The sequence below is a fragment of the Rhinopithecus bieti genome, unplaced genomic scaffold, assembly GCF_001698545.2.
Source record: "Rhinopithecus bieti isolate Rb0 unplaced genomic scaffold, ASM169854v2 scaffold_70516, whole genome shotgun sequence".
Classification (NCBI taxonomy): Eukaryota; Metazoa; Chordata; class Mammalia; order Primates; family Cercopithecidae; genus Rhinopithecus; species Rhinopithecus bieti.
The window spans coordinates 589,759-601,716 of NW_016826783.1; the positions used below are offsets into that span (position 1 = coordinate 589,759).

Below are 11,958 nucleotides of genomic sequence, written 5' to 3' on the forward strand. Positions count from 1 at the left end.
AAAAAAAAAAAAAAAAAAGCCACACTAACCTCATTTCTTTTTTGACAGGATTACCAGGTCAAGAAATTCAGAGAATACATAGATGGGGCTCTATTTCAAGTTCATTAAGGCATGTAATCCAGTTCCTCATGACAGTAAAATGAACCGTGGGCCTTATGGTAACAGAATAAGACTTACGATACTGGAAGACACTGCCCACCTTTCAACCACTGGATGAAGAAACGGAAGCCATGTGTACACAATGGAGAGCAAGAAGCTGAGGAGTAGAGCTAGGAGCTGAAAGGTGGAGTTACGATGAAAATTCACTCAACAGACTGAAAGCTGAGGTTTGAAATCAACAGGATGTAATTTAATAGGAATACATTTAAAATTTTTTTTGGCCGGGCGTGGTGGCCCAAGCCTGTAATCCCAGCACTTTGGGAGGCCGAGACGGGCGGATCACGAGGTCTGGAGATCGAGACCATCCTGGCTAACACGGTGAAACCCCGTCTCTACTAAAAATACAAAAAACTAGCCGGGTGAGGTGGCGGCGCCTGTAGTCTCAGCTACTCGGGAGGCTGAGGCAGGAGAATGGCGTGAACCTGGGAGGTGGAGGTTGCAGTGAGCTGAGATCCGGCCACTGCACTCCAGCCTGGGCGACAGAGCAAGACTCCGTCTCAAAAAAAAAAAAAAAAAAGTAACTTTTTTAAAAAAGTGCCTCAAGTACATGATGAGAAAGCCTGCTCTGATGGGCACAATTCCTGGGGAAAAGACCTAAGTGCTTTGGCTGCGTACAGGGTGAGTGCAACACTGAAATGGCGGAGACAGAGACAACGGTGAGTGACAGTCCTGCCATTCTCTCTGTGAATCCAACCATAACTGGAACCTGTATCTCGTCTCAGGAAGAACAACAGAAACTGCAAAGTGTTTAGAAAAGGCAGACCAGAAAATCACGACACATGAAGCAAAGTTGAGCGAACGGGCAGCAAGCCTGTGCCTCCGCCACCCGAAGGACTACTGGATGAAAGGACTTCACAGTCACACAGTAACTAACAGACAGAAATTACTAGAAGGCAATGCTCAACACAAGTAAGTATCCAAAAATAAAGTTGTCTGCCTCATAAATAGTTCTCACGCCATCACTTAAGAAACATTCAGGCAGAGGCCAAAAGATCATTAGGAAGTTTGCCAAAAGGCCTGCAGGGCTGGGCGGAAGATTAACCTAGATGACCTCCGACGTCTCTTCCAGCCATGAAAGCTTGAATCTTGGGCATAAAGAGACCAAAGCTGTTTGACACTGAATCATTCAAACCTAGCAAGTCACTCTTGATGCAGAAAAGTCCAGTGTACCACATCCCAAACTATTTGAATGCTGGCAGAGCAGTTAGGAACACAGGTTTCAGTCCGATCAGCCTTTGAACCTCAGCCTTGCCAGTTACTTAGCTGTGGGACTACAAGCAAGTTTCCCAACCTCTTAGCATCTTAATTTTCTCCTCAGTGAAATGGAAATAATAAACACCTTCTCCTCACAGGGCTGTTGAAAGGGTAAGTTAATCACATAGCAGAGTGACTGGCACATAGTAAGCACTTAACAAATGTTATCTTTTATTGTTGTTGGTATTAATAACAAATAACTTGAACTTGACACCTAGTGTGGATGCAGAAGTCAACATACTTATTCCAATTTCCTCACTCTCCCAAGAAGCTAGGTCACTTCAGTGACGGCTGGGAAGATGGAGAACATCAGATGATGAGAACTAACATTAACTGGGCACCTGCTGTGTGTCAAGCGCCACTCTATGAACTGGAACATTTTGTTACAGTCCCCAGCAGCCCTATAAGAATTCCTCTCATTGGCCGGGTGCGGTGGCTCACGCCTGTAATCCCAGCACTTTGGGAGGCTGGGGCGGGTGGATCACGAAGTCAGGAGTTCAAGACCTGCCTGGTCAATGTGGTGAAATCCCATCTCTACTAAAAATATAAAAATTGGCTGGCTGTGGTGGCAGGCGCCTGTAATCCCAGCTACTGAGGAAGCTGAGGCAGGAGAATCATTTGAACCCAGGAGGCGGAGGTTGCAGTGAGCCGAGATTACACCACTGCACTCCAGTCTGGGCGACAGAGCGAGACTCCTTCTCAAACAAACAAACAAACAAAAAAACAACAACTACCTGAGAAGATACAAAAAGAATAACTATTGGCCGGGTGCGATGGCTCACACCTGTAATCCCAGCACTTTGGGAGGCCAGGGCGAGTGGATCACAAGGTCAGGAGTTCAAGACCAGCCTGGCCAAGATGGTGAAACCCCGTCTCTACTAAAACTACAAAAATTAGCTGGGCACGGTGGTAGGTGCCTGTAATCCTAGCTACTCAGGAGGCTGAAATAGGAGCATTGCTTGAACCTGGGCGGCAGAGGTTGCAGTGAGCCGAGATCGCGCCATCGCACTCCAGCCTGGGCGACAGAAAGAGAGGGAAAAAAAAGGCTGGGCGCAGTGGCTCACACCCGTAATCCCAACACTTTGGGAGGCCAAGGTGGGTGGATCATGAGGTCAGGAGATTGAGACCATCCTGGCTAACACAGTGAAACCCTGTCTCTACTAAAAAATACAAAAAATTAGCTGGTGTGGTGGTACACGCCTCTAGTCCCAGCTACTCGTTGAGGCTGGGGCAGGAGAATCGCTTGAACCCAGGAGGTGGAGCTTGAAGTGAGCCGAGATCACACCACTGCACTCCAGCTTGGGCGACAGAGCAAGACTCTGTCTCAAAAAAAAAAAAAAAAAGAAAGAAAGAAAAGAAAAGAAAACCAGTAACTATCCCTGGGACCTATCCAACCCCAACTAATGTAAAGTGGTCTGAGATGGGCAGCAGGGTTCCCCAGGGCTCAGGAACACTATCCTAGGCCATGCTGCCTCCTGGACAAAGAATCGATTGAAATAAGCAAGCTTCCCCAGCTGACATCCCACGGCCGGCCTTACTGCCTGTTTTAGGAGTATCTTTAGAACCATGAGATTGGAGTCGTACTTAAAAAAAACTTTTTTTATATTAAAAATTAACCCCAAAAGTGATCCTATTAAGGTAAGTATCATATTTCCATTTTACAGACAAGGAGACTGAAACTAACAAGACTCAAGAACTTGTTCTCAGTCACAAAGGAACTGAGACTAGATTCTAGGAGGCTTTCGCACCCTAAAGAGCTCCAACAAAAGTGAGAAAGCATTTCAAGTGGGTGAGCAGAGATGCTCCATGGGGGAAGTGACACCTGACCAGAGATAAAGCACGGGACAAGGAAGGGCAAACGTGCAGAGTGAAAGGCATGAGCCATATCAGAGGCAAGGCGCCGCAAGGAATGCTCTCAGGACCAGAAGTCGACAAGTGTGATCAAGCTATGATACCCTTGAGGTAGAGCTGTCAGAGAGACTCACAGAGACGCTCGTGCCCGGATGTACAGGCACATGAATGTCGAGCCTCACCACTGTCCCTGGCCTCCACGGGACTTCTCCTCACACAGAAACCCCCGCCCACGAGGGAAGCAAGGTCGTGTTTCTGACTTGAACTGGTCACGCAGGATCAAGAGTGAAGCTGCTTCCAGAGCTCAGCTCTGCACCCACACTGCTGCGCCCATGAGGACGGACTGAGGAGGGACACAATTTCAGTCGATAGCACCATATCCTACGTTACACAGCAACAGAGCAAAGGAGTTAAAAGCAAGGCTTTAGAGTCAAAGAAACCGGGTGTGAATCCTGACTCCACCTTTACTAGCTACATGACCCTGGGCAATGTACTAAACTTCTTTGAGGTTGCTTCCTCCTTTATCAAATAGGGATAAAAATATATCCCTCATAAAGTTGTTGTGAGCAACAAAAAAGAAAGAAATACGTAATGTGCTTAACAGAGTCTGGTGAAAAAGCAAGTGCACAACAAATAGCAGCTATTCTTTCATTCATTCAATGTATTTGCAGAGCTTTTGCTTTTATCAACCAAACAAGGCTAGAGAAGCTCATAGAAGACAGCACAGGCCTTTAACATGCCTTCAGAAGGCTGCCTACTAAACCCTTTATGAACACCCAAATTTGCAAATACCACAGAGGGAAGACTTCTGCATTCATGGATTTATATTAGAGTAGAATAATAAATAAGAACATAAACTCACTAAAAAAGTAGTAATTTTTCCTTTTATTTATAAATTGCTTTAGAAAACTGTGGCAGATTACTATATATGATAATTTGGGGTGAGTTCTAGGGAGCAAAATATCCCAACAAAACACAAAGATCAAATCAAATCACAAGTCCAACGGTAAGGACAGGCTTTTTTTTTTGTTTTTTTTTTTTTTTTTTTGAGACGGAGTCTCGCTCTGCCGCCCAGGCTGGAGTGCAGTGGCTGGATCTCAGCTCACTGCAAGCTCCGCCTCCCGGGTTTACGCCATTCTCCTGCCTCAGCCTCCCGAGTAGCTGGGACTACAGGCGCCCGCCACCTCGCCCGGCTCGTTTTTTGTATTTTTTAGTAGAGACGGGGTTTCACCGTGTTAGCCAGGATGGTCTCGATCTCCTGACCTCGTGATCCGCCCATCTCGGCCTCCCAAAGTGCTGGGATTACAGGCTTGAGCCACCGCGCCCGGCCAAGGACAGGCTTAAAACTCAGAGCAGGATTAGTTTAGCTTTCTCTGACAACAGGATGTGATTGAGTGGTTTATATATGTCAGATATTCAGACTATCAACAGATTCAGAATTTTTTTTTTTTTTAAGACAGAGTCTTGCTCTGTTGCCCAGGCTGGAGTGCAGTGGCGCAATCTCGGATCACTGCAATCTCCGGCTCCCGGGTTCAAGCAATTCTTGCGCCTCAGCCTCCCGAGTAGCTGGGATTACAAGCGCCTGCCACCACGCCCGGCTAATTTTTGTTTATTTTTAGTAGAGACGGGGCTTCACCATGTTGGCCAGGTTGGTCTCAAACTCCTGACCTCAAGAGATCCGCCTGCCTCGGCCTCCCAAAGTGCTGGGATTACAGGCCTGAGACACCACGCCTGGCCAACAGATTCAGATTATCGATGAAAGTGTTAATGGCTTTTCCCCACCAATCTCAAAACTGTTCTAACTCCCCTAAAAGAAGGTCTCACTGTGATATACTTTTAACACTTCGATGATAAAAGCAGAAAATAAGTAAGGGTCCTTAGAAGCACAGGTTCAAATCTCAGCTCTGCCACTAACTGGTAACTTTTTCTGGGCCCCCTCAGAAAAGACAATCTCTTTATCCCCCAGCTCTAACATCTGAGCCAGCTGACAGCATCTCAACTTTAAACAGGTGACCTCAGAAATGGAGACTTCACAGGTCCCTTCTCACAGGAGTGTTTGGATAAGGAGTGGACATGCAAGGCAAGGCAGAAGCATGAGGCAATGGCAGGGAAAAGTCGCTCTCTGGGGATATGTGGACAAATTTCCCCCAAAACACCTTGTACCTTTCTTCATCATGTCTCGGTCCAAGGCTACATTTCTTTGGGCAAGATTTACTTCCGATCGAAAATGGAAGCGCTTGGCTCGCTGCTCTTTCTTTTCAATTGCTTCCTAGAAAGTACAGAAAAAGTGAAAGTAGTAAAATATGGAGAAGGCAAATTAAATCGCAAATGCATCATGATGCGTCAGTGACAAATCTGAAATAAACAAGAAGAAATAAGCAACACTACACCTTGAAAAACTGTTGCAGAGACCTGGACAGTCGCACTCAATGACTGGGAGGGAGTATGTTAATATTGCTGCAATTTGCAAGCATTTCCAACCTAATACAGCCTGTCACTGTGCCTGGGACATAGCAGGAACTCAGTAAGCATCTGCTGACTGAATGAATAGTCCTTTACAGTTTATGAAGCTATATGACACTTCATTTGTTATTATCGATGATGCCAACAAATGACAACTAAACAATTTCAACATCCCCGTTTTCCAGGGGCAGAAATGGAGGCACAAAAAAGCAAAAAGGTTTGCTGGAGATACTTCAGCTAGTAAGCGAGCAGATCTGATTCCAGTGCTATTTCTAGGAGCCCACCTACAACCATTTCACATTGTCTGCGGGCAACGGCAGTCACACCTGTCACGCTCTTCCACATCGTATCTGCCTGAGCAGTCCACTCCCTAGAGCTAGTCTGTTTAAAAACAACACTGATGGCCGGGCGTGGTGGCTCAAGCCTGTAATCCCAGCACTTTGGGAGGCCAAGGCAGGCAGATCACGAGGTCAGGAAATCGAGACCATCCTGGCTAACACGGTGAAACCCCGTCTCTACTAAAAAAAAAAAAATACAAAAAACTAGCTGGGCGAGGTGGCGGGCGTCTGTAGTCCCAGCTACTCGGGAGGCTGAGGCAGGAGAATGGCGTAAACCCGGGAGGCGGAGCTTGCAGCGAGCTGAGATCCCGCCACTGCACTCCAGCCTGGGGACAGAGCGAGACTCCGTCTCAAAAAAAATAAAATTAAAAAAAATAAAATAAAACAACACTGAAGCAGAGAAACTCTCTCTCCTCTTCCAGCCTTGTGGCCATGGAATCACCAGTTTTCATCTTTAAGTGGTAAGAACCATTGACACTTCACTGAAAAAATAATCAGCTTTGTAAGTTTCTTCTAAGAGCTAAAATAAACCCAGGTCCAAAGGTGGGTTACTGATGGCGCTTAGGAACCCTTCCCTAACTGGTTTTGTTTGTTTGATTTTTGTTTTTGAGACGGAGTCTCACTCTGTCGCCAGGCTAGAATGCAGTGGCGCGATCTCGGCTCACTGCAACCTCCACCTCCCGGGTTCAAGAGATTCTCCTGCCTCAGCCTCCTGAGTAGCTGTGACTACAGGCGCCCGTCACCACACCCAGCTAATTTTTGTATTTTTAGTAGAGACAGGGTTTCACCATGTTGGCCAGGATAGTCTCGATCTCTTGACCTCATGATCTGCCTGCCTCAGCCTCCCAAAGTGTTGGGATAACAGATGTGAGCCACGGTGCCCAGGCCCCTTCATTAATTGTATACTGACTTTACCACACTAATTGAAGGTCTGACTATACAGAGCTTGCGGGGATTGGTAAAATTGTAACACTTCTGTTATTTCCCAATAGCTATGCTCATTTTCTTCACTGCGGTCTTCCCAGTACAAACAACCATTTACCTTCCCATAGAAACAAAGTGCTAACGCTGAGACTACCACCCTTTTCCCATACACCTGTTTCATATAATGGCAAACGGTGTAAGATTAAGAATGGTTTACTTTTTAAATTACAGTAAGAAAATATTTTCACTTTATTCTCTTTTCTTGTCTAAAAGATGACCAATTCTCTTTCTTGTTTTTTGTTTTTGTTTTGGTTTTGGCCTTGAAGTAATTGGAAACACACAGAGACACAGATAAACCATAAAAAGGTTAGCTGGGCATGACGGCATCCACCTGAAGTCCCAACTACCTGGGAGGCTGAGGCAGAAGGATCAACTGAATCCAGGAGGCAGAGGCTGCAGTGAGCCGAGATCGCACCCCTGAACTCCAGCCTGGGTGACAGAGTGAGACTCTGCCTCAAACAAAACAAAACAAAACAAAACAAAACAAACAACAAAAAAAGCATTATAAAAGGTAGGCATGAAATATATTTTATTTTGCTTTTATGTATTCAATACAGCAATATATATTATCAGAAGTGTAATACAAAATTCTGTTCCAAACTGAACGTTACACATTCAAATCAGAAAAAAGGTCTGAAACGGAACATCACTGATTAAAGCAAGTTACATGTATTGACTACATATAAGGAAAATAATAGGCTTGACTCTATGAGGTGTCACAATGAAGGTGGTAATCCGGTAACAGCAATCATTAGATACAAAGCAATCGTCTTAAGCACTGAGAATAATTCACTTGACTTGGGCTTCAGACTTTAGACAGCCAGGCAATCAGGAAGTCCTCTTTTTCTGGGTCTACAGCTAATGAGGAATAAAGACCGTCAAGGGCCTACTATGCTGGGCGCGGTGGCTCACGCCTGGAATCCCAGCACTTCAGGAGGCTGAGGCAGGTGGATCACCTGAGGTCAGGAATTCGAGACCAGCCTGACCAGTATAGTGAAACCCCATCTCTACTAAAATTACAAAAATTAGCCAGGCGTGGTGGTATGCTCCTGTACTCCCGTCGACTCAGGAGGCTGAGGCAGGAGAATCGCTGGAACCCAGGAGGTGGAGGTTGCAGTGAGCCTAGATCGTACCACTGTACTCCAGCCTGGGCAACAGAGCGAGACTCCATCTAAAAAAAAAATAAAAGAAAAAAAAGCGGGGTGCCTACTACGTGCCAGGCACTTTTCATATTTTGTTTCATTTAAAGTGGAAACAGTACATATTTTTTTTAGAAATGGACATACCATTGAAAAAAGCATTCCCAGTCCTGGACATTTTCTTAGAAATGGTTCAACACAGTTATCTACATAGAGTGATTTTATCTTTTCATGGCTGTAAGAACACACAAATGATGCCTGCACCGTTTCAGGATGCATGAAGACATCGTTGTATAACACAAAATTTTTTTTTTTTTTTTGAGAACAGAGGTCTCGCTCTGTCCCGCCACAGGCGGAGTGCAGTGGGATTCTCCAGCTTCACTGCAAAGCTCCACCTCAGGGGGTCGCCATTCTCCCTGCCTCCCCGAGTAGCTGGGACTACAGGCGCCCGCCACCTCGCCCGGCTAGTTTTGTATTTTAGTAGAGACGGGGTTTCACCGTGTTAGCCAGGAGGGTCTCGATCTCCTGACCTCGTGATCCGCCCGTCTCGGCCTCCCAAAGTGCTGGGATTACAGGCTTGAGCCACCGTGCCCGGCCACAAAATTTTTTTTTGTTGTCCATGCTGGAATGTAGTCGCACGATTTCAGTTCACTGCAGCCTCAACCTGGCAGGCTCAAGCGATCCTCCCATCTCAGCCTCCCAAGCTAACTACAGACCTGCACTACCACACCCAGCTAATTTCTGTATCTTTTGTAGAGACGGGTCTCACTATGTTGCCCAGGCTGGTCTCGAACTCCTGGCCTTAAATAACTTACTTGCGGCCGGGCGTGGTGGCTCAAGCCTGTAATCCCAGCACTTTGGGAGGCCGAGACGGGCGGATCACGAGGTCAGGAGATCGAGACCATCCTGGCTAACACGGTGAAACCTGGTCTCTACTAAAAAATACAAAAAACTAGCCGGGTGAGGTGGCGGGCGCCTGTAGTCCCAGCTACTTGGGAGGCTGAGGCAGGAGAATGGCCTAAACCCGGGAGGCGGAGCTTGCAGTGAGCTGAGATCCGGCCACTGCACTCCAGCCTGGGCGACAAAGCCAGACTCCGTGTCAAAAATAAATAAACAAATAAATAACCTACTTGCTGGGCCTCTCAAAGTGCTAGGATTACAGGCATGAGCCAGTGTGCCCGGGAAATAACATCATTTTTTTTTTAGAAAGAAAATTCAAATCCAGCAACAAAAGAAAAGAGGAAATATTTACTGTTAAGTCCTAGGGGTCAAGTTCATTAAGTTCACTTGCTTATCAAGCAAATAAATAAATCACAGCCTGTCTTACCTTGGAGGTGACATCAATTCCAGTGATGAAGCTGCCAGCCTTGTTTTCGTATCTTCTGCTTGTGTCCTAACACAAAGGAGAAGGATGAGAAATTCAGACAGCAATTGAGGAAAAACCTATGATAAAAGTCGGGCTGACAGCTGGTTCTTCTTTTTTATTTTTTATTTTCATTTTTATTTTTTTGTGACAGTGTTTCGCTCTGTTGACCAGGCTGGAGTGCAGTAGAATGATCACAGCTCACTGCAGCCTCGACTCCCCAGGCTCAAGCCATCCTCCCACCTCAGCTTCCCCAGTAGCTGGGCCCTCAGGCATATGCCACCACACCCAGCTGATTTTTTTTCTATTTTTGTAGAGACAAGGTCTCCCTATGTTGCCCAGGCTGGTGTCCAACTCCTGGGCTAAAGCAGTCCTCCTGCCTCAGTCTCCCAAAGTGTTAGGATTACATGCACGAGTCACCACACAGAGTCTGGTTCTTTTTGTTTATCTGTTTGTGTTTTGAGATGGAGTCTTGCTCTATTACCTAGGCTGGAGTGCAGTGGTGCAAACTCGGCTCACTGCAACCGCCACCTCCCGGGTTCAAGCGAATCTCCTGTCTCAGCCTCCTGAGTAGCTGGGATTACAGGCATGTGCCACCATGGCCAGCTAATTTTTGTATTTTTAGTAGAGACGAGGTTTCACCATGTTGGCCGGCTGGTCTCAAACTCCTGACCTCAGGTGATCCATCTGTCTCAGACTGCCAAAGTGCTGGGATTACAGGCGTAAGCCACCGCACCTGGCCAGTCTGGTTCTTTTTGAAGAGTCATTCTTTTCAAAACCCTTCCCCACCCCTGACAACCTTTTATTAAGAAGCCCCATCCCAGTGATTCCATGGTATCAATCAACCACTCCAATAAGAAGAGCAGAGCCTGTCCAAAACCTGAGTGATTCCATCAACTGAAAGTATCCATGTAAAGAAAAATCTAAAGGCTTTTGTGGAAAATGTCAAAAGATGAAGCATAGTCACTTAGCTCCCCAACCTAATCTGAACAAATTCCCCATGCCCAGCCACCAGGTGGAGCACAACCCTCCACCTCAATGTAGAAGGTCCAGCCTTCACCTAGAATTCCTGAGGCAAATACAGCACAGTGCAATGCAAAGGGGATGGGATTTGGAAACCAAGCGAGGACCGAAGCCTCAGCTCTGACGGTCACTAATTACAGGACACTGTATAGTTTCCTTGACCTCGCTGGGTCCCAGTTTCCTGCGTGGTATCTACCTGCCTTCCTGACCTCTTTTACTGCCCTTCCATTAGTGCTACAGAATCTTGCAACAATCCTGGACCCGTCCCAGACCCTCTGTGCTTGCTATTGCCCCTGCTGGGGGAACCCCTTTTCAGTCTTCACAAGGTTGGCTCCTTTTTGTCATTGAGAGTTTATATGGAGCATAAACTCCAGCAGGGAGGTTGATCTTGATCAAGCACCTAGGGATGTGTCTTGGTACATAGTGAGGGATGCAATAAATACATGTTGGCCAGGCACGGTGGTTCATGCCTGTAATCCCAACACTCTGGGAGGCAGAGGCGGGAGGATCACCTCAGGTCAGGAGTTTGAGACCAGCCTGGCCAACATGGAGAAACCCTGTCTCTACTAAAAATACAGGATTAGCTGGACATGGTGGCACATCTGAGCTACTTGGGAGGCTGAGGCAGGAGAATCACTCGAACCCAGGAGGTGGAGGTTGTGGTAAGCCGAGATCGCACCATTGGGCTCAGCTACTCAAGAGGCTGAGGCAGGAGAATCGCTTGAACCCAGGAGGCAGAGGTTGCGGTGAGCTGAGATTGTGCCATTGTGCTCCAGCCTGGGTAACAAGAGCGAAACTCCGTCTCAAAACAAAACAAAAACCACGTTGAACTGAATGACTGAAAGGATGATAACAGCTACTTCACAACTGCAGTGATACTTATTTATTTTGGTTTTGTTTTGTTTTTGAGATGGGGAGAGGGGAAAGGAGGGACCTCGAAGGGGTGTTGCTATATTACTGAGGTTGGTCTGGAACTTAGACTCCTGAATAGCTAGCACTAAAGGTGTCCATGGCCAGTATATTTAAGTGACACAATGTAGTGAATGGTAAATGCTAATATATTAGCTGTTGTTAATCATAATCAATAACGTTTGCCATCTCTAGCGATCATACCTTAACCTTTCTCCATAACTTCAGTCTAAATATGTTGACATGTGGTGAAAAGTAGTTCATATTAGGTTAGAAATTAAGAGGAGTCATCCAGGCTTCAAACCAGCTCTAAGAACTGGATATACAGCCACCAAGTCACAAGCAAAACACCTCACCATCCCCAGCGCGGTAAATGAGGGACCAACGGCGTCTATTGATCGTTTGCTAGTTTGCTTTCACTAAGAGTGAGATGCTGGGGCCACGGTGTAGGTGCCAGTGGAGCTGCGGGGGGGGG

At 46.5% G+C, this 11,958-nt stretch overlaps 1 protein-coding gene across 8 annotated transcripts in view; it reads right to left on the minus strand.

The window, feature by feature from the left end:
* Window positions 1–11,958, minus strand: part of NCBP3 (nuclear cap binding subunit 3) — a 49,111-nt gene that overhangs the window by 36,281 nt on the left and 872 nt on the right. For all 8 annotated transcript variants that reach the window (XR_001883693.1, XR_001883695.1, XR_001883692.1 and 5 more), the window contains exons 2-3: window positions 9,516–9,581; window positions 5,428–5,533 (exon numbers count right to left, since the gene is read on the minus strand). Coding sequence is in view for 3 of the 8 variants with exons in the window: in XM_017863609.1 (XP_017719098.1) it covers window positions 5,428–5,533; window positions 9,516–9,581 (172 nt within the window). In the remaining 5 variants the exon portion in view is untranslated. The remainder of the gene's footprint in view (window positions 1–5,427; window positions 5,534–9,515; window positions 9,582–11,958) is intronic.